This window comes from Schistocerca piceifrons, chromosome X (assembly GCF_021461385.2).
Source record: "Schistocerca piceifrons isolate TAMUIC-IGC-003096 chromosome X, iqSchPice1.1, whole genome shotgun sequence".
Taxonomy (NCBI): Eukaryota; Metazoa; Arthropoda; class Insecta; order Orthoptera; family Acrididae; genus Schistocerca; species Schistocerca piceifrons.
Window position 1 is genome coordinate 803462098 of NC_060149.1, and position 24300 is coordinate 803486397.

General features: G+C 40.0%; 1 protein-coding gene across 1 annotated transcript in view; it reads left to right on the forward strand.

Moving 5' to 3' along the window:
- Positions 1–24300, forward strand: part of LOC124722863 (cuticlin-5) — a 325648-nt gene that overhangs the window by 263976 nt on the left and 37372 nt on the right. Inside the window, exon 5 of the mRNA XM_047247993.1 lies at positions 18445–18528. Within this exon, the coding sequence (XP_047103949.1) occupies positions 18445–18528 (84 nt within the window). The remainder of the gene's footprint in view (positions 1–18444; positions 18529–24300) is intronic.

A 24300-nucleotide genomic window follows, 5' to 3' on the forward strand; every position in this document is an offset into this window, starting at 1 on the left:
TTTCTCTTCCGAATGCGAAAATATTTTGTTGAGCCCAACCTACATAGGTAGGAATGATCATCAAAATAAAATAAGAGAAATCAGAGCTCGAACAGAAAGGTTTAGGTGTTCGTTTTTCTCGCGCGCTGTTCGGGAGTGGAATGGTAGAGAGATAGTATGATTATGGTTCGATGAACCCTCTGCCAAGCACTTAAATGTGAATTGCAGAGTAATCATGTAGATGTAGATGTAGATCTATCACAAAGCGAAAAAAGTGGTCCAAGTAAAACATTCATATTTCTTTACGTACTACACGAATATGTAATAAAAATGGGGGTACCTATTTTTAAAAAACGCAGTTGATATCCGTTTGACCTATGGCAGCGCCACGTAGCGGGCCAACCATAGCGCCATCTGGTTTCCCCCTTCAAGCTAGACAAGTTTCGTTCTTTGTAGTTTTTTCGTTGGGTGCTTATTTCGTGAGATATTTGGCCCGGTCACTATCAATGGACCACCCTGTACATAGAAAATAACAGCGGTCCTGTCACACTCCACTGGGACACTCCTGATTATATCCTTCTCTCTAATTAACACTCGCCGTCGAGGACAACATACTGGATTCTATTACTTAAGAGGACTACGAGCCACTCACATACGTGGGAACCTATTCCGTATGCCTCAACTTTCGTTAACAATCGGCAGTGTGGCACCGTGACAAATGCTTTGCGAACAATTAGGAATACGGAATACGCCTGTTGCCCTTCATCCATGGTTCGCAGGATCTCATGTGAGAAAAGGGGAATTGGAGTTCCGCACGAGAGATGCTTTCTAAAACCATGTTGATTTGTGGACAGAAACTTTTCCCTTTCAGGGAAATTTATTGCATTCGAACTGTGAATATGTTCAAAGATCCTGCCGCTAACCAATGTTAAGGATATTGGTCTGTAATTTTGCGGGTCCGCTCTGAGCACTATGGGACTCAACTGCTGAGGTCATTAGTCCCCTAGAACTTAGAACTAGTTAAACCTAACTAACCTAAGGACATCACAAACATCCATGCCCGAGGCAGGATTCGAACCTGCGTCCGTAGCGTTCTCGCGGTTCCAGACTGCAGCGCCTTTAACCGCACGGCCACTTCGGCCGGCTACAGGAGTCACCTGCGCTTTTTCCCAGTCGCTTGGAACTTAGCGCACGGCGAGAGATTCGCGGTAAGTGCAAGACGGTACTGACAGTCTGAACTCTAGATCGCTTTAAGCTTGTAAGTTGTTCACATGATCACGATGTCTCTTCTAGTTATGACTCCTAAGCTTTTAGAACACATCTACTTGATATGCAATCTACAAGACATCGTATGGTGCATTGTGGAGTGTAGTTTGTATCACTCACAAGTAGAGCGATGGAAAAAAATTACGTGTGTATATACAGGGTGTTTCAAAAATGACCGGTATATTTGAAACGGCAATAAAAACTAAACGTGCAGCGATAGAAATACACCGTTTGATGCAATATGCTTGGAACAACAGTACATTTTCAGGCGGACAAACTTTCGAAATTACAGTAGTTACAATTTTCAACAATAGATGGCGCTGCAAGTGATGTGAAAGATATAGAAGTCAACGCAGTCTGTGGGTGCGCCATTCTGTACGTCGTCTTTCTGCTGTAAGCGTGTGCTGTTCACAACGTGCAAGTGTGCTGTGGACAACATGGTGTATTCCTTAGAACAGAGGATTTTTCTGGTGTTGGAATTCCACCGCCTAGAACACAGTGTTGTTGCAACAAGACGAAGTTTTCAACGGAGGTTTAATGTAACCAAAGGACCGAAAAGCGATACAATAAAGGATCTGTTTGAAAAATTTCAACGGACTGGGAACGTGACGGATGAACGTGCTGGAAAGGTAGGGCGACCGTGTACGGCAACCACAGAGGGCAACGCGCAGCTAGTGCAGCAGGTGATCCAACAGCTGCCTCAGGTTTCCGTTCGCCGTGTTGCAGCTGTGGTCCAAATGACGCCAATGTCCTCGTATCGTCTCATGCGCCAGAGTTTACACCTCTATCCATACAAAATTCAAACGTGGCAACCCCTCAGCGTCGCTACCATTGCTACACGAGAGACATTCGCTAACGATATAGTGCACATGATTGATGACGGCGATATGCATGTGGGCAGCATTTGGTTTACTGACGAAGCTTATTTTTACCTGGACGGCTTCGTCAATAAACAGAACTGGCGCATATGGGGAACCGAAAAGCCCCATGTTGCAGTCCCATCGTCCCTGCATCCTCAAAAAGTACTGGTCTGGGCCGCCATTTCTTCCAAAGGAATCATTGGCCCATTTTTCAGATCCGAAACGATTACTGCATCACGCTATCTGGACATTCTTCGTGAATTTGTGGCGGTACAAACTGCCTTAGACGACACTGCGAACACCTCGTGGTTTATGCAAGATGGTGCCCGGCCACATCGCACGGCCGACGTCTTTAATTTCCTGAATGAATATTTCGATGATCGTGTGATTGCTTTGGGCTATCCGAAACATACAGGAGGCGGCGTGGATTGGCCTCCCTATTCGCCAGACATGAACCCCTGTGACTTCTTTCTGTGGGGACACTTGAAAGACCAGGTGTACCGCCAGAATCCAGAAACAATTGAACAGCTGAAGCAGTACATCTCATCTGCATGTGAAGCCATTCCGCCAGACACGTTGTCAAAGGTTTCGGGTAATTTCATTCAGAGACTACGCCATATTATTGCTACGCATGGTGGATATGTGGAAAATATCGTACTATAGAGTTTCCCAGACAGCAGCGCCATCTGTTGTTGACAATTGTAACTACTGTAATTTCGAAAGTTTCTCTGCCTGAAAATGAACTGTTGTCCCAAGCGTATTGCAACAAACGGTGTATTTCTATCGCTGCTCGTTTAGTTTTTATTGCCGTTTCAAATATACCGGTCATTTTTGAAACACCCTGTACCTGTATACGAGCCCTAATTTCTCTTATCTTTGTGGTCCTTACGTGAAACGTGCATTGGCGGTAGTAGGGTGATCTCTAGTTACCTACAAATGCCAATCTTCTAATTTTTCTCGTTAGTGTTTTCGCGAAAAGAAAGTCGCCTTTCCTACATGGATTCCAATTTGAGTTCACGAAGAAGCTCGGCGATACTCGCGTGTTGATCGAACCTACCGGCAACAAATCTTTCTGAGGTAGCATTACGTGGTTGATTTCCAGGAAGCGTTCTGCAGAGTTAGTCATCCGTGCCTAAGCAGTTTGATACAGCATTTTCACATTCCCGCGAGCAACAAAATGTTTACAGCTACCAAACAGTTTTCAAAGTACAGGTTACAGACGGACGCCAGCAATCTTATAAACTGCAAAGTAATATAAGATTTATATCAGCGAGGTTATTATTATCAGCTAGTGTTAACGAAGTAAAAATAGAGAAAATAAGCGTTTCCAGCTACCAGGAGAAGAAGATTGGCATGTTCTTTTCAAAGAATTAGATGGATATTTAATAAGTTCAAATGTGAGTGAAATCTTATGGGACTTAACTGCTAAGGTCATCAGTCCCTAAGCTTACACACTACTTAACCTAAATTATCCTAAGGACAAACACACACACCCATGCCCGAGGGAGGACTCGAACCTCCGCCAGGACCCTCCGCACAGTCCATGACTGCAGCGCCTTGACCGCTCGGCTAATCCCGCGCGGCATTTAATAAGTATTGTTAGAGTTTCTTCAGCACTGCTCTGCCTCAGTACGTCTTTTACTGGTGGCCTTCTAAAAAGCCACTGCTTCCGGCGATCGTAGGTGTAGGCAGTGTGTGGGCGTGGTCTCTTTGTATTCTGGAACATGTCTGTTGAGTCCAGAGAGTTACGTAGGCGATTAGGACCCCGTAGACAACTTCACAGCGTGGCATACTTTCGTAAGTCAGCTACGAAGGTAGGTCGTACGTGTGTGGTTCCTGTAAATTTTTTATTTGCTTTCTAAAAAAAGTATATTTCTCTACCTTTCCATCCAGGGGCAGGAATTCCACGTTTATTGTATATGTGTAGAATTTCTTTTCCAACAGTTATTGGTAGTTAATGTTGAAGGGTTGTCCGCAGTTTGCACTTAGTTTGTGTGGTAATTGTACGGTTCGGTATTTACGTATGCGTCTTTGGAATGTTGACAGAGAATCGATAAAATGATTATTAGAGTGAAAAGCTGCTATGGAGGCAGGTCAAGGTCAAATGCACCACTTGACTCACAGCCAACTGCGCCTCAGTGACATTCCTGTGTCCGTTCTGTGAGGCTCGTGCGTTGTTCGTAAAGCTTACTGTTTACGTCAGTCATAATATTCCTTGCTGACTGATTATTTTACCCTCATAGTGTTCAGAGTGATGGTAACCAATCGCCTGCCGCTGTGATCGAGCGGTTCTAGGCGCTTCAGTCCGGAACCGCGCTGCAGCTACGGTCGCATGTTCGAATCGTGCCTCGGGCAGGGATGTGTGTGATGTCCTTAGGTTAGTTAGGTCTAAGTAGTTCTAAGTCTAGTGGCTGATGACCTCAGATGTTAATTCCATAGTGCTTAGAGCCATTTGAACCGTTTTTGGTAACCAATCATGCTAGCCGCGCGATGAAAGGCGCCTTGTCACGGTTCGAGCGGCTCCCCCCGTAGGAGGTTTGAGTCCTCCCTTGGGCATGGGTGTGTGTGTTGACTTTAGCGTAAGTTAATTTAAGTTAGATTAAGTAGTGTGTAAGCCTAGGAACCGATGACTTCAGCAGTTTGGTCCCATACGAACTTACCACGAATTTCCAAAATTTCCAGTCACGCTAAATGCTGCACAAAAAAGGAAGAGGAATAGTGTTGCATGTGTATCAATACGAAGTATTGAATGCACGCCAGCACAAGGTGCGGATCGTGCCGTTGCCAAATGCCAGGGGCAGAGAGCTGAAGCCTGTGGTTGTGGTATTGGTTTGAAGACCATTCAGCGGATATCCGTCAAAATTAATGCGTCTATGCAAGCCTACGGCTCAGCTGTTTTCAAGTCACCAGGCGAGCAGACAACCGCAAAAAGAAGTGGATAAGCTGGACTATTTTGCAGCGCATGATATTCAGCATGTATGATAAAGGCGAATTTTCGACAGAAGAAAAATTAGTTTCGCGCATGAAAGAAGCCGCAAATTTTAACGGAAGCAAATGGACCATGTTGAAGATACTGAACGACATGCTGTTCAGATATCGGAAAATGAACGTCAGGAGGAAATTACCAATGAAATTAAGCGATATTGTAGCTGCAAGGACTTTGTCTTTGAAAACAATGAAGGATTTCGGACAAGTGGCCAAGTCTAGAATTTATTATGGAGATGAAACTTCCGTCAATCAGAACCATGCAAAGGGTTATGTGCTAGAAAATGAGCGATGAAGACGCTAGATTAGAAGTTCCAGTTGATAAGGGTAAAAGAATTAAAGTGTTTCATGTTGGACCGGCAGAAACTGGCTTTATTCCCCAGAGTAAGCTGATTTTTAAGGCATTAAGGGGTAAAAATTCTGAAGATTACCATTTTGAAACGACGTACAGTGTCTTCAAACTATGGGTGAAAGTATCCCTGCGTGTTCAGTTATTATCGTGGATTGTGCAAGTCAAGGTATGTATAAAAAGGAGATAGGCCATTCCGGCCCAAGGCAAGCAAAAAATTCACAGACGCCGTCAGTTATGAATAATAGCCTCTGTAATTGCGTCGTGGCACAATGCATTAATACTGCTTGAAAAACGACAAAACGTTATTTATCATGGTTTTCCAAGAAGTGAATGGATAATTCGATGGAAAGGCGCGGACGAAGTGAATGTGACAACTGCAAGTATGTGTCGCGTACGTTTTTCTGCCTGAAGATTATGAATGAGATTTGAGTAACGAACTTCTATGATTACCTTCGATAAAGAAGCTACTACCCACAACAATCCCCAGCGTAAACATTCCCAATTAACAGGGGGAAGAAATTACAGAAGGTAGAGATGCAGGCGAAAATAAGACTCAAAATAATTATAACTAAAAAATTACCTTAAAATAAATTCATTCACATAAATTTAATGCTTTTTTGGACATGCGGTACTGGATTACTCACGACAGCGAATGACTCGTTACATTGTGTAGGAAATCAATAAATTACGTTGCTCAGGTTTATTAGCTTTTATTCCTGAATATTATAGCTACATTTCCCGTGGAAATAGCCATTATTTTTTCGTATTCTCAAGATTTATTAACTTTTTCAGTGTAAGAATGGAGTAAAACTTCCGATTCAACTCTTATACTTGAACATTTCGCGTGATGCACTGGGACCTTAATAACAACAATGTTTGGTAATGTGGCTCTATAGTGTAGAGGATAAAATTCTTACTTTGTAATGGATAAAATTCTTACTTGACATGCTGAAGGTTGTGAGTTCGAAACCTGTGAACTGCACGAGGTTCTGCTTATCGAAATAAACTGTTGTAGTGAATTATGTGACTGATATTTTATCGCTTTTGTCTATTATTTATCTGATTAATAATGAAAAATTAATGTAGTTGTAGAGTACTTGGTAAATAATTCCAGGGACAATAAAAGTAGATTCATTCCTTAGAGAACCGCGAAGCAAGAAATTTGCAAAAATGAGTTTTGATGACTTTAGAAACTGTCACCGAAGAAAAAGAAAATCGACCAGACCACAGCTACAGATCCTGTTCATGAGCTCAGTGAAACAGTGAATAAGAATTTAGAAATTAATGATCTGAGAGCCGAGACTGAACTGTTAAAAATCTAAATGCACGGAAAGCAGCAGCACTGAAAAAATACGATCTAGCGTTACTAAGTAAAACAAATGTTTTTCTCTGTGTTCTTTCGTTAAAGTGGATAAAAAGATCATCTGACGCGAAAGAAAAAAACAAATTACACAAAAGTGTTAGAAATGCTTGATCAAAATGTTTAACCGGTGTAGATACGAAGTCTGTTGAACGAAAAGGGTAAAGTGGAATTCAGAGGACGTTGCCCATGCATTGACTTGAAGAGCTCTATCGCAAGAGCATATGCTTATTTGCGAAAGCGAAAAATGACTTTGCCTTGTAGGGCAACACTTCAGAAACGGCAAAGGAAGTTAAATACAAACCGGGTATTCTCTAAGATATTCCATGTTTATTCAAGACAAAGTCGAACACTTTTACAACCCAAGAGAGACTAGCAGCTTTAACATTTATCGAAATGAATATTGATGGTCACATATGTTACGACTAGTCGGAAGACATAGTATCGATCCACATTCCAGTGTTCAAGTCTGCATGATCCGTGGATTGTGTAGGGAGTGGAAGTAACCAGTTCATGATTTCGACATAATTATGACTAGTAGTTTGCTTCAGAGTATCATTAAGGTACTTGAGGAATCGTGAATATATGTAGCAACTGTGACATGTGATACGGGTGGAAAAATTATAGAAGTTTGGAAGGAACTGTGTGTCGATTACAGATAGTGGAATGATCACATAGGCTCAGTCGTGCGTAAAGCAGTTGATAACTTCGTTTTACTGGTAGAATTCTGAGGAAGGGCAGATAGTCTACAAAGAAAATTGCTGCCACATCACTCCTGCGACCAGTTCTAGAATATCTCTCAAGTGTGTGAGACCCGTACCAAATAGGACTAACAGGGGATATTGAACGTATACAGAGAAGGGCAGTGCGAATGGTCACAGGTTTATTTGATCCGTGGAACAGGGTCACAGAGATACTGAAGCAACTGAACTGGAAGACTCTTGAAGATAGACGTAAACTATCGCGAGAAAGTTTCAAGAACAGGCTTTAAATGATGACTCTAGGAATATATTACAACCCCCTACGTATAGCTCCCATAAGGATTGTGAGGACAAGATTAGAATAATTATTCCACGCACGGAGGCATTCAAACAACCATTGTTCCCGCGCTCCATACGTGCAAGTAACGGAAAGAAACACTAATAATGGTACAATGGGACGTACCCTCTGCCATGCACTTCGCGGTGGTTTGCAGAGTGTAGATGTAGATAAAACATATTTCGTAAATATAGAATATACAGTACAACTTCCGATCGAATTCTTCTGCGTCCCTAAGTTTCGTTACCAGTGAGCTCTGTGTAAATGTTTATGAATCGCCAGTACGGGAAATCCCAGAAGCTGTGAATGTCGAAGTAAATTTATTGAACGATTTCATAACAGTGTTTGATGACTCTAATCTCAGATGTTCTTCTACATGCAGTGAAGTACACTGCAGCCTATATTGCAGGTAAGTGCCTATTGATATATCATTAGGTTTTCCAGCAGCAAACAGGAAAGTTGGAGAGCGTAATGAAGCCTGGTATCAATTATATCTCGTGGTGGTCTGTGCTTTCCCATGCCAGCAAGTGTTGCTGTTTGAAGAATAATTTGGTGCTTTGTGTAGAAATGGAGTGTGCAACCAAAAAAAAAAAAAGGAAAATCTCGTAAAGTCTCTGCACTCCATACTGAAACAAAAGTTTCCTGAGGTTCATGACAGATATTGGTCTTTACATCTACATCTACATCCATACTCTGCAAGCCACCTGGTGGTGTGTGGCGGAGGGTACCTTGAGTACTTCTATCGGTTCTCCCTTCTATTCCAGTCTCGTATTGTTCGTGGAAAGAAAGATTGTCGGTATGCCTCTGTGTGGGCTCTAATCTCTCTGATTTTATTCTCATGGCGTCTTCGCGAGATATACGTAGAAGGGAGCAATATACTGCTTGACTCCACGGAGAAGGTATATTCTGGAAACTTCAACAAAAACCCGTACCGAGATACTGAGCGTCTCTCTTGCAGAGTCTTCCACTGGAGTTTATCTATCATCTCCGTAACGCTTTCGAGATTACTATATGATCCTGTAACGAAGCGCGCTGCCCGATGGATCTCTTCTATCAACCCTATCTGGTACGGATCCCACACCGGTGAGCAGTATTCAAGCAGTGGACGAACAAGTGTACTGTAACCTACTTCCTTTGTTTTCGGACTGCATTTCCTTAGAATTCTTCCAATGAATCTCACTCTGGCATCTACTTTACCGACGACTAATTTTATATGGTCATTCCATTTTAAATCACTCCTAATGCCTACTCCCAGATAATTTATGGAATTAACTGCTTCCAGTTGCTGACCTGCTATATTGTAGCTAAATGATAAAGGAGTTTTATTTCTATGTATTCGCAGCACACTACACTTGTCTACATTGAGATTCAATTGCCATTCCCTGCACCATGTGTCAATTCTTTGCAGATCCTCCTGCATTTTTAGGTAAGAACAAGAATATTTGGCCGCGTGGGGTAGCCGCGTAGTCTAGGGCGCCTTGAAACGGTTCGCGCAGCTCCCCTGTAGGAGGTTCGAGTCCTCCCTCGGGCATGGGTGTGTGTGCTGCCCTTAGCGTAAGTTAGTTTAAGTTAGATTAAACAAGAATATTTGTAAGTATCAAGTGTCTGAATAAATAAGCAGAATTGTAAACCATGAAGAGATGTGCCACAAGGAGGAGGCATATATTGCCTGCATTTTCATTTGGTAACTGACAATAGAAATCTGAAACAAGAACACCTGCTTCTCCATCAAAAGTCTGTTATTTTTCAGCTTAATTATCATTTATTTAGTCCAAATGTGTAGTACATCTGCCATGCCACTTTTTTGTTTATTTGTCCAACTGTGTATTGAACCAAACCGAAAGTATAATGAACGACTAATGCGCCACAGCATCTGTGGTGCGGCGCATTTGCCTTGTAATTACACTGCTGTGCTGCGCTACGCAGCCTCACCTTGACGTCAGGGGCCTCCAGCCAATAGCGAGCGTTGGTGCCGCAATCGCCTCCCCCCTTCCGCCACCCGCCAGAATGCAAGTAAGCAAAGCTCCAACTGCTGATTCTAAAAAGGCAGACGTTACTGCGTGGTTATCATCTAACGGAACAACTTACAGTTCGTCACATACCAGAGCAGATTTGTTGGTTATGTCAATGCCCACAGCTTACATACAGAATAAGACGAAATTGCAAAGTAGCGTGGACACCTTCTCGCTAAAACATTTATTGCGGAAAAGTACAACACATTTAAGATCGCAGGTTCAAAATGAGTGTGAAATCTTATGGGACTTAACTGCTAAGGTCATCAGTCCCTAAGCTTACACACTACTTAACCTAAATTATCCTAAGGACAAACACACACACACCCATGCCCGAGGGAGGACTCGAACCAACGCCGGGACCAGCCGCACTGTCCATGACTGCAGCGCCTTAGAGGAGGCGTAGTACTGTGTCGGTAAATACTGCGCGAAGTAAAAGAAATTTGACGAATATTTGATCAAATTTATTTGTCAAGGAAATATGATGGTGCAATACCGGCCATACTGGCGCCCGGTCTATGTCGGAGCCTTCATTACGCACCATTTTCTTACCGTCCTTATTTATGCCAGTGTTCCTCTCCCCGTCGGTCCCGGTCGGTAGCATCGTGCACGCGTTTGCACCCATCGCGGTGTTCATTGTGGAACTCAGTTGTGCTCGCCACGAACGTGCCGGCCGCGGGCAAAGGATTTCTACGTCCTTTTCCCGCGTACCGTCGCCTCTGACGTCTAGAACTCAAGTACTTCTTGTTGCGCTGGACTGTGATTTAGCGGCACGTCCATCACAGTTTCTTTCCGATGCATATCAGGTCGACTCGGTATTATGCGACCTTTGGGAAGTATCCGACTAAGTAATGTCGATGAATGTAAATGTCGTGTGACTAGGGCTCCCGTCGGGTAGACCGTTCTCCGAGTGCAGGTCCTTCATTTGACGCCACTTCGGCGACTTCATTTGACTTGCGCGTCGATGGGGATGAAATGATTATGATTAGGACAACACAACACCCAGTCCCTGAGCGGAGAAAATCTCCAACCCAGCCGGGAATCGAACCCGGGCCCTTAGGATTGGCGTTCTGTCGCGCTGACCACTAAGCTACCGGAGGCGGACGTAGTGTCGGTGATAACTATCGCTTCAACTGTGTAAACGTTGCGGACATCTGGTTGTTGGAGGACAACTGGCCGCACGTTTTCTGCGAGTGTCGCCACATGTTATTGGCCCAGAGTCCTTTCTTCACTCAGCTGTGGAATTTTTTTCCTGCCACGAAGTTTCGGGCGGTTCCCTGGATATCTATACGGAGATGCCCATCACTCGCGCCTCGATTTTTGGCAGTGCTTGCAGACTGTACATGCGGAGCTTGCGAGCTGTTCCAGTTATAGTGCTTATTTTGCCAATTATCTTAACATCGTTTGACGTGTTGGCGGTGTGGCAGACGCCCGCCCGATTCGGAACAAACATTGACGAGCCTATCCTGCTAACTCGTTCCGCATGTCATCCTTTTCTCCTTGCAGGGTTTTAAGGAGGACGTCATCAGACGACAACTCCAGAATCATTCACAAATAGTGTTAACTTCCCTGTACTGACGGCCCAAGTGCAACAGGCATGGAACTACTTCCCGCAAACTGAAATCCAGCACCTGTACATCACAATGCATGCATGTACGCATTCTTGCGTTCAACATTCTGGCAGATACACCAGTTATTAATGTACCAGCATTTCACATTTGCAATGGCTTATCTTGCACTTATGTTAACCTGCGATCTTCAAATTTTAATCACTTACGTATGTTACCTAGACAAATATATTCTTGAAATTTCATTACTGTATATAAATTACTTCTTTGATGTTCCGTCAGTGTAGCATCCTCATACACCTCGGGATGTACCGGCAACATTATGTCAGGAAATATGACGTCATAAACATTGAGCTATGTCTGAAAAAAACTACAGGGCGGAATTTGCTAGGTGTTGTTGTTGTTGTGGTCTTCAGTCCTGAGACTGGTTTGATGCGGCTCTCCATGCTACTCTATCCTGTGCAAGCTTCTTCATCTCCCAGTACCTACTGCAGCCTACATCCTTCTGAATCTGCTTAGTGTATTCATCTCTTGGTCTCCCTCTACGATTTTTACCCTCCACGCTGCCCTCCGATACTAAATTGGTGATCCCTCGATGTCTCAGAACATGTCCTACCAACCGATCCCTTCTTCTAGTCAAGTTGTGCCACAAGCTCCTCTTCTCCCCAATTCTATTCAATACTTCCTCATTAGTTATGTGGTCTACCCATCTAATCTTCAGCATTCTTCTGTAGCACCACATTTCGAAAGCTTCTATTCTCTCCTTGTCTAAACTATTTATCGTCCACGTTTCACTTCCATACATGGCTACACTCCATACAGATACTTTCAGAAACGACTTCCTGACATTTAAATCTATACTCGATGTTAACAAATTTTTCTTCTTCAGAAACGCTTTCCTTGCCATTGCCAGTCTACATTTTATATCCTCTCTACTTCGACCATCATCAGTTATTTTGCTCCCCAAATAGCAAAACTCCTTTACTACTTTAAGTGTCTCATTTCCTATCTAATTCCCTCAGCATCACCCGACTTAATTTGACTACATTCCATTATCCTCGTTTTGCTTTTGCTGATGTTCATCTTATATCCTCGTTTCAAGACACTGTCCATTCCGTTCAGCTGCTCTTCCAAGTCCTTTGCTATCTCTGACAGAATTACAATGTCATCGGCGAACCTCAAAGTTTTTGTTTCTTCTCCATGGATTTTAATACCTACTCCGAACTTTTCTTTTGTGTCCGTTATTGCTTGCTCAATATACAGATTGAATAACATCGGGGATATGCTACAACCCTGTCTCACTCCCTTCCCAACCACTGCTTCCCTTTCATACCCCTCGACTCTTATAACTGCCATCTGCTTTCTGTACAAATTGTAAATAGCCTTTTGCTCCCTGTATTTTACCCCTGCCACCTTCAGAATTTGAAACAGAGTATTCCAGTGAAGATTGTCAAAAGCTTTCTTTAAGTCTACAAATGCTAGAAACATAGGTTTGCCTTTCCTTAATCTTTCTTCCAAGATAAGTCGTAGGGTCAGTATTGCCTCACGTGTTCCAACATTTCTACGGAATCCAAACTGATCTTCCCCGAGGTCGGCTTCTATCAGTTTTTCCATTCGTCTGTAAAGAATTCGCGTTAGTATTTTGCAACTGTGACTTATTAAACTGATAGTTCGCTAGATAAACAGGTGAAATATGTGTACAAATATGTATGAAACGTGTTAAATATATGTGAGATGTGTGACCATGGGCAAATAAGCTGGTAAACAGCTCCTTCTAAGCCCCAGGATCGATTTCAACCAAACTTGGTACAGATATTACTTACTGTCTGGAAAGAAATATTGTGGGGATAATAATCAGTAACCTCCTATTGTAGTGGGGGTGTTAACATGGAGGGGGGAGGAGGAAAGAGGAGATGGACAAAGAGAGAAAGAGAAGCAGGAGATCGATCAGACAGGAGGAAATTTACAGAGAGAGGGGGAAGGGAAAATGGACTGAAAGGGAAGAGGATATGGGCAGATAGAGGGGAGAGGAGGAGATGGGCAGAGACAGGGGGTGGAGGGAGGAGGAGGAGGAGACAAGAGATGGCAGAGGATATTGACAGAAAAGGGGAGAGGAGGAGATGGGCAGAGAGAGGTGGGACGAGATGGACGGAGAGGGGGCAGGAGGTGAACACGAGGAGGAGATGTAAGGAGAGGGAGGAGGTGATGGACGAGAAAGGAGGAAGGAGGAGATGGACTAATTAATAAATACAATTTACGAAATGACAAACCTTGTATTTTTCACCAGAATATAATAGGTCTAAGAAACAAACAGGACCAATTGTCCGTTTGCATTAATGATAGCAGTGCAGAAAATGATGCCCGTATATTATATTTTACTGGACAATATTTGAAGGAAAGAACTGAAATGGTACAACTTAGCAGCTTATTACACTATAAATGCAGTGGACAAAGGTGGAGTAATAATGTATGTTAAAAACGTGTAGCGTACGAGTCTACAGATGTAACAAATTATTGTGTTGATTGAAATTCTTGCATTGAACTCCGTGTTAATATTTGCCTATTTATGTGATTACTGTTTACAGAGCTCCCTCCAAAAATCTTAGTATATTCCTCAGGCAAGTAGAATCACTTTTAACTCACCTGTTCTCGAAAATCAAGGAAATAATCATGTACGGCTACTTTAATGTAAATTTTATTACTTGTAATAATGATAGAACAGATTTTGAGAGTGTAATGAGTTCTTTTAATCTGAAGACAGTTGTTGACTTTCTCACAACACACAAGTTTGATTGACAGTAACACAATTGATAACATATGTGTAACACAAATCTTAAATGGCCTTTCTGACCACGATGGGCAGCTGTTAAAAATGCACTATGTAAGTCCTGCGAACAAGAGTAGTTTTTTCAACAGATCTTTCAGACTAATCAACAATGAAAATCTGGAAACCTTCAGCAGATATTTGCAGCAGTTAGAGTGGAACGCAGTACATCAGGCTAAAAATGTCAGTGATAAATTTAACCTGTTCCTGAATAAATTTGTTACCCTTTTTGAAGCTGTATTTCCCAAGAGAATTTCAAGAAGTACCAACCTAAGTGATTACAAGCAACAATGGGTCACTAAGGGAATCAAAACATCCTGTTAAACAAAGATAATGATTTATGTTTCACTCAGAAATTCTAAAAATTAATAGGATAGGTAGCACTACAATTTATACTGTAGTATCCTAAAGAATGTAATTAAAAAGTTCAAGAGCATGTTTATCAAATCTGAAATTGACAGCTCAAATAATAAAATAAAAACTACACTCAAAAGCCAAAGAAACTATTACATCTGCTCAATATTATGTAAAGCCCCTGCAAGCACACGTAAGTGCTGCAACACAACATGTTTAATGTCTGAAGTAGTGCTGGACGAAATTGTCACCATGAATCCTGCAATGCTTTCCATAAATCTGTAAGAGTACGAGCTGGTGGAGATCTCTTCTGAACAACACATTGCAAGGCATCCCAGATATGCTCAATAATATCCATGTCTGGAGAGTCTGGTGGCCAGTGGAAGTGTGTTCCTGGAGCCACTCTGTAGCAGTTCTGGATGTGTGGGATGTCACATTGTCCTGCTGGAATTGCCCAAGTGTGTAAAGCTTTGTATCATGCAGTTATCAAGAGTACACAAGTGGGCCATCAGCACTGAAAGCCCATATTGTTGATGTTTTATTGAAGGATTTGTACGCTGACATTTGTTGATGGCACAGCATTGAAATCTGCAGCAATTTTCGGAAGGGTTGTGGTTCTGTCATGTTGAACGATTCTCTTCAGTTGTCGGCAGTCCTGTTCTTGCAGATTTTGTTCCTGCCCCAGCGAGGTTGGAGATTTGATGTTTTACCGGATTCCTGATATTCACGGTACACTCGTGAAATCGTCGTACGGGAAGATCCCCACTTCATCACTACCTCGGAGATGCTGTGTCCCATCGCTCATTCGACAACTATAGCACCACATGCAAACTCACGTAAATGTTGATAACCTGCCATTGTAGCAGCAGTAACTGATCTAACAATTGCTCCATACACTTGTTGTCTTAAATAGGCGTTGCTGACCAAAGCGCCACATTCTGCGTGTTTACAATCTCTGTATATACGCATGCCTATACGAGTTTCCTTGGCACTTCAGTGTATTTGGAAGGGTTTCAAAAGGGAGACAGGAAAAATTTCAGAAGATACAGACAGTATCGAAGTGTGTGATAATGGAAGCATGGTACCTGAAGGTGATATAGTGGGATGAGAAATTCCGCCTTATGCAAGATACCTTTTTTTCTGCTTTGTTTCACCCATACATGTTTCAGCGCATTTGTGCTATTGTCAGTGGGTTTAACTGAACATGTTGAAACTTGTATGTGTGAAACAAAACAGAAAAAAATGTGTCTTGCATAAGGCATAACTTCTCATCCCATTTTCATAGCAAGCACGGACAAAACAAGAAGAACTGCACCACAAGATGAAGGTGATATAATTGCTACTATCTTCATCATCCCTTCTTTGACAGCAGTGGATCAAATTGGTTGTAAAAGACTTATGACTAAAGCCATGAACCTTCTTCAAAAAGCAGTACAACACAAAATTTGTTAGATGCATATACCTTACCTTATAACCAATGATATTGAGAAAGGTAATAAGCCAAATGAAAAATGAAGATTCCACTCTTGTGCCCTGCAGCAGATTTATTCTTGAAGTTCTCTGCCACATATTTAAGGAGTCCATAAAGCAAGGTATTATCCCTAATAGACTTAAATATATGATTGTTAAGCCACTGTTCAAAAAAGGTGCTAAAGCTGAAGTTTCCAACTACTGGCCAATTTTATTGATAACAAGTTTTTCTAAAGTCCTAGGGAAACTTATGATCAAGAGAATGATGGATCATCTTAATAAACATAACATCCACAATAGAAGACTGTCTGGATTCCAAAAGGGATATTTCAACTGAACATGCGATTTTCTCACTTTTCAACCAACTCCTCAGATCAATAAGCAATAAAGTGTGGCCAACTGGAATCTTCTGTGATGCTTCAGCATTCGACTGTGTAGATCACGAAATTATACTTACAAAGGCTGAGCACTATGGCTTATATGGTAAAGTAGGGATGTTGCTCGAATCGTATCTAGTCTGCAGTGATTGGGACACTGTGAAATGTGGAGTATCACAGGGCTCAGTGCTTGGTCCCATACTTTCCCTAATTTTTATCAACGATCTGCCATGGTGTATGACACAAAAGCACACTTCAACCTATTTGCAGATGACACGACCATTATGATAGAGAAAGTACCAAACTGCAGTCTATAGAACCCTGCAGACACTATATTCAAAGAAGCTCTAGATTGGTTTCCTTCAAATGGTCTGTCCCTCAGTTTAATAAGGAGCAATTAATTCAGTTTCAAACAGCAAACAAGAAAATATTGAAATAAAATGTGCTGACAAAGAAATACTGAGAGTTGAGCCTTCCAGATTCCTAGGATTATACATTAACAACACTCTAATCCGGTCAGTTCACGTCATCGACCTATGTAACAGACTGCATTTGGCAACATTTTCTATTCGTCCAATTTCATCTGTTTGTGACATGGAAACAATCAAAGCTGCATACTCAGATATTTCCATTCACTTATGACATGTGGCGACATGCTCTGGGCAAACCAGTCATGTGCAAATAAAGCTCTTATTGCACAGATGAGAGTTATCAGAATTATGGGTAGAATGCACCATACTTCCTCTGGTAGAAATTTATTCAAACAGTTGAGGATCCTTACCCTGCCATGCCAATACAGTTTTTCACTAATTTGGTTTGTGAACAATAATCATACAATTTACAGAGCAAACAGTGAATATCATGATCATGATACAAGAATTCTAAGACAGTGCTTGTAATATGAACCAGAAGCATATCAGCCATAAAATAACAAAATAAGTAAGATGCAACTATTGTAGTATATACCATATTTGGTAAATACAATTTTTGTCATATTACTGTGCCCGATGTTTGCAAAAGCCATAATTATGCTGGCTCCTTGCAAATAAAATTTAGATAAATAAATCAGAAGTATCTTCTTTTGAATTTGATATACCAATTTCAATAATAATTTTAATTTCCCATTTGTTGTTTTTTAGTTCAGTGGCACTGGACATCAGCCTCTGCAGAATAGTATAAAAACAGAGACCAAGTTTTTACTGTTATACTTCCTTGTAAGTGTCATAACTGTGCAGCAGGAAAGGACTGGTTTGACACTTCAGTGCACAGAGTTCCTCAGCAAATCCAAAAATAGGGCACTCCCCATTCATCACCCCTCTGCACATGGTATAAACATTGTAGTATATGTGATCAACATTGTCACTAATTCCCAAGGGGCACTGCTCCAATTCACATCCATCCCTAGACAACTTAATCACAACAGGAGTATACCTTACTCCATGCTCAAACTGAGCTTGTAGTTGCTTGCTGTTATTGTCTTCGGTTTTACAAGTCAGAGCAATTGTAGTTTACTTTGAAAGACATGGCCTTGTTATACTATAGTTATACACTCATATATGGCCCAAGATGTATCAGTCAGAAAGAGGATATTACCTTTTCTATGCTAGAAATAGAAAATAAATAAATAAACAGGAGATAATCATTGTGAAATTTCAAAAGATGTCATTTCAGTGAGTTGCCAACTACTATAACTTAAGTAACTGACAACACTGGTCAGTGTGCAGTTATAATACTATAAAGTCTGCAGTTCACAGTCTTATGAGCCATGGTATTGCAATAATTGACCACTGCTCATGAGTAATGACATGTTGAGGATCTTAGTATGAACCTAACTCTCCTGTACACCATTTCAATGGTCAGTTGTTGTAATCAGTAAATTTGGTAGTTTGAGTGTATTCATCTAACTAAATATGTATCAGATGTAAATAATTTAGGAGTAAAGGTGTGTGTATGTATGTGTACTCTAGCTCATTAAAGGAATCATCTATTTATTTTGCAGATATTGAAGCAGAGTGCCAAGACGAATACATGAAAATTCGAATTGGTTTCAATGGGTCATTCCACGGACTTCTTTACTCTTCTGGTAAGTTTTGCATCACTGAAGCTTTTCAGTGATGGATGCTTAAAAATCCTAATGTGTTGTGAAATTTGGAAAATTGCATATAGATATAACTGATAAAAAGCTCCTAAAGAAAAGTTATATCCAGAATTAAATCAGTGAATCAGTTTTTCACTCTAGTCCCTTCTTCTGAGATTACACCAGCCCTAATAACTATAAGTTGCATAGATATAACTGATAAAAAGCTCCTAAAGAAAAGTTATATCCAGAATTAAATCAGTGAATCAGTTTTTCACTCTAGTCCCTTCTTCTGAGATTACACCAGCCCTAATAACTACAAAATTCATTAATCCTCCAGCAGGTATGCCTGTTCGTGGTACAGGATTAGTCACGTAGTTCACTGAGTGCACTGATACTATGAATGTCAAAATATTAAATATTTTGTCTAATTCATACAAAAAATATGTTATCACCACAGTTGAAAAAACTAACGAATAGTATTGCATATCTAATCAAGAAACACATATACGCTGTTGATCACTTTCAATGCAGAAGAATGTTTCATTATTCAATGTGGCTGTTAATGACATTTTTATAATAAATCTGAGCATCAAAATGATACAACTAAAAAGGACAACAAATCATCTTTCACCATCATACTGAATGTCTACTGAAACTGTGTTATAACAGCATACATACAGACCATGTTCATGACTTAGTAATTTGAGAGAGGATAAGAGTTAGATCATAAGTCTTTTGAGTCTGCAGTTGCAAATTGACTCTTTTCACAAGTGTAAGCAATAGCCATATGCTTCTTACACAGATCACATTTTATTGTTGTATTAATAGTCTTTCCCCTTCCATAAATAACAGTGTCCTCATTTCTTAAAAGAAGGCTCCTTCACTTGCTCAGATGTTGTCTGGTGTCTCTCAAGGAACAGCAAAATATTCTTAGGAATTCTTGAAATTTTGTCTCTTTCTGTTAGGTGTGGTTTCATGAGATCATAAGATAGGTAATTTAGAAAAATCCTTCTTGAGGCTCTATGATTTTATCCATCTTAGTAACAAAGCATCTGATCATTGATACCTTCAAAAGATTACCACAGGTCATCTTCTCATTACACAAGACACAGAATATGTGCCACACATCGGGTTGCCTGAATCAACACTGTAATTTACACAGTATCTGGCTTTTGAGAATCTTCATTGATAGTATCTGAATCATGCATAGTTGACAACATCAGAGCCATCTTGTTGTTTTTTGGCACCTACAAAACCAATGTAATATCATTCTTATATCTGTATAGGGATGAATCAGGTACACAGTCTTCCTAAGGTAAGAATTCCAAGGGTATTTCTTGTTTATTGTGTCTCAGAGCCACAATACACATAATCCTCATCTATAATAGTTACATAGCCAAGAGGCAACTTGAAAATCACACCACTCCATCTTTTGGCTAATGATACAGCAACTTCATGAGATGTTCAAGAAAGAATAGGCAGTCTCTGTGGCAAAATGGTTTTTTATTTATTTAATTTGTGATGTGTTTCACTCTCACAGGAGCCTCATCAGACATCTGGGGGAAAGCAAGTTTCCTCAGTACAAATTTATGAGCCAGGAAGTGGCTTATTTATTTTATAAACTGAAGTTCAAAATTATGAAATTCCTGGCACATAAATTAATACTGAAGAAACTTGTTTTTCCCCTAAATGTCTGATGATGCTCCTGTGAGAGTGAAATGCATCACAAATTAAATAAATAAAAAACCATCTTGCAACCAAGACTGCCTATTCTTTCTTGAGAGGCGACTTGTGTACCAACTGTTTATCATTATATTTCTACTACATTCCTTACATGACTCACTAGTCTGTGAACTGTTGCTGAGCTGAATTTGAGACTGCTTAAGGTCCTTCACACTGCTTTCCAGAATATACCTTGAGGCTGCTTGTAGAAACTGATTTTGCATCACAAAGTGCAAATAACTTAATGCCATATTAGGCAAGTTTGTTGGGAATATATTATGCAAATCCGAAATGACCCTGAAAAGCCTGAAGTGTCTCATCAGTGGTTACAAACTCACTGAGATTTTATGTATTTTTGCAATTTGTCACAAACTCATCCAAAATTGAACATATTGCAACCAGCTTATCAGAAGTCCTCATCTTTTCTCTGGTTATTCTATCGTCGAAACAAATACAACATAGCAGGAAAAGGAATCACTTGTAGCTTACCAAATGATTACTGAATCCCTAAATGCTGGCAATAGCCTTGGGTCCTGGAAAAGATATTACAATATTTTTATTTCTCACTTTGCTTTTGCCTGATTGACAGCTATTACATTCATTTCAATCCGCTTCATCCTCTTGTTCACTTCCAGTGTCATAGTCACTCTGAGTAGTTACCCCCTCTTCCTTATCAATATCATCATCCAACATACTACCAATATCTTTCACAAAACCTGTATCTTCATTCACAAGCCACTTGAATGCTCCATTAGTTAAACATTTTATTGCCCTAAAATAAAAAATCTAATGAACACAAGTCATAGGAATAATGTAACAAAAATGAAACATTATGTTTGAGGAAGAAATTACTTACATGACTTGTTGCATGGCCCACTGAGTGTGCCAGATTTGACAACAGTACACAAAATTTTCTGTTGAGGAAATTATTTAGCACTGAGAATTACTAAACTGCACACAACAATAGTCATTACACTAAGAAAAGAATAGCTAGAATTTCAAATGTCTCCAGTGTTACCAACGTGATGAATACTGTATTTATTTAAGTTTGGCTCACTCTGTGTGCTGGCATGCCTGCGCTAGAGTTAATAAGTGAGGGTAATTTGAATTTTACATTTATCATTCCTGTCTTACAAACCCCCCTCATATTGTGCAGAATGGCACTAGGACCACTTGTATTCTTAGATGACTTTGTTAAGTGGAGATTATATAAGATATATAATTTCTGCACTTGCAAGGTGATTGCTAAGCACAGTGACCCCATGCAATAGATGAAATATAAGCAACAACATATTACAATCTGCTCAATAAGGGACCATGAATTGACCTGTAATTTAAGCTGCGGCAGTGGTATGAAGTCTAGCTATCTCAAGTTGATTCAACGCAGGAAAACTGTAAGGAAAATCATTGGGAAGCTGAAACTTTTATTGAGCATTCAAATTATTCCTAGACAGAAATTTGAAGCACAGACTGAAATTATTTTTTTATGTTGCCTTGTGGTTATTTACATCACAGTTCACTGAAAATTGTCATTTATTACTAGTAAAAACAAATGATAAAACTTAAATATCCTGGCAAATAAATCCAATTCCAAGGCCTTCTAGAGATATTTGAGATGCTGTTTTTGTGGGACAAATATTTTATTAACTCAAACTGCATTATTCCAGAAGATCATGTTGCAAGACACAAGAAGTAAAAGTATGCAAAATATGCTAATATTTTTGTTTGGATGTTTGTATGATACATTGAATCTATATTAAGAGGTTCATTTTAAATTACTGCTAATATAGAGGGATTGAGGAAGACGGTTGCCATGAACTACTGCTAGAAAATGTCTCAGCTTTTACTCAAGATAATCTGGGAAAACCATATAAAACTGAAGGGTTGTCAAAGCAGGTAATAGTCTTACATCCTCATTATAGGAACAATATTTCCTTAAATTTTAGTAATTTTTGGTAATGAAAAAGATAGTTAAAGGGATACTTACAGTTATCCCACAGATTAGGAGGAGTTTGTCAAGATAAAGGCCTTCAATTTGGGCTTGAAAGTATGCTGTTAGTCACGGAATACTTCTAATTCTTGCAAAAGCCTATTGGAAATGTATACTGTAGAGTGAAACACAATTTTATGAATAGTATCTATGACATTTTTCCCACACTGATTTTATTTTTGGGACTCATGTTCACAAGTCTGAAATTGATAAAGAGTAGCCCACAGGAGGATCCTTAACTAATACCACAGTTATCCATCAGAATGTGCTTTTGGATTAAAAATATCCTTTGTAAGTGAATTCAATTGTCTCTGGTTGTTCCTCCCTATTACATCAATGGATAAAAGTACCCAAAGTAAACCAGCTTAAATGTGTTACATATGTTCACAGTATACAATAATCAGACTGCAAGGGTTGCTGTTTTCAACTTCTGCAGAAAATCATGAGTACATACCTTTCATGATAGGCTGAGAGGTATTATTGAATACAAATTGGCTAAATTTGTTCCCTATGATTGTCTAATATGAGCAAGTGTTCCATATCTAATGGCTATGTTGTTATTGGATCATGAAACTATAACCTTTCATTTTATCTTCCTTTCATCCATGACAAATCCTTATTTGCCCACAGTCCTATAAATATGATACCATCCACTTCACTGATTATGCCACCATTGTCAGGGAGTAGAATGCCATGCCCAACAGCATTATGTGTGTGGAATTGAATTATTGAATTCTTATGTAATTAAAAGTCACCCTATTATAGTTATGAATTAGGAACTGATTTTCATTGTTATTCTGTTCTTGACCTGAGTGTTGAACAAGTATACTTGGGTAAATGACTAATAAAACAACGTTTGACTATCCAGTTAATGTAGTAGTACATCATTAATGTTTATTTGGAAAACATGGTCCAATTATAGAATGATGAGCAACATCAAAAGTTAGACTGCCTTAATCAGATGCAAGTTTGACAGCATAAAATAACAATTTACTTCCTTGTGCACAAATCAGAGTCAAATTAATTGAATGTCTTTGATATAATTCCATAATTCCATATTTATTGAGCAGTACATCATCATGTACACAGCCAAAGCTCAAAATGCATGAAGGAAAGGGAAACTATGGCTGTAATTTTTTTTATCAAGGTCTTCTTTTGTTTCATTCAAAAAGAAACAAGCTTAGTAACTGTTGAGCCATTCCTGAAGTCACATTGCCAGTCTCAGCTACTACATTATAAATTACCTTCTAAAAATATTCAAGATCACATAAACGGCCATCAGTTGTTAGTTTAATTTAATTCCTTTCTCTTGTGCGTGTCTCATCAGCGAGATTTTAAGACTGTCTTGATAAAGACGTGCCTGAAAAGTTAATACCTAACTTTTGTGTTGGTGCACAAGTTCGCAGATAAAAGAGACTTTAGTCATCAGTAATATATTCTCCTTCACTATTTACAACAGTCTGCCAATGCTGTGGTAACTTTTCAATTCCACAACTAGATATCACTTAGTTTTGTGGCAAGAAAGTTTTTGAGCCTTGTTCAAAGTGCACGTTAATCTAGAAAGGAAGTTCCTTTAAGGTTGTTTGATAGAAAGCAGAAAAGATGAAAATTTGAGGGTGCAAGATCAGGTGCATAAGGTGGGTGCAGAATGACTTCTCAACCCAGCTCCTCTAGCAGAATGCAGGTGGTATTATTGTGGAGTAGCATTGCTTCATGCAGTCTTCCTGGTCATTGTTCGTGGATTGTGTCCGCAAGGTGTCTCAGTTGTTGAAAATAAATGTCAGCAGTGATGGTTACACCTCAGGGAAGCAATTCATACTACACTACACCATCACTGTTCCACCAGAGGCATAACATAATCTTTTTGGATGAGTGCAGGTCTATCTACTGCTGCTCTGTTTGGGCTCAACCATTCCTTTATTTTCCTTATGTTAGCATAAACACACAATTTATCATCATCAGTAATGATACAGGATAGGAGTAGTCAGTGTTGTTCATAAGCCAATTCATGACAAGCAAGCAGGGACCTGCTGATTTATGTGATTTTGGCTTTCATGCAGTAC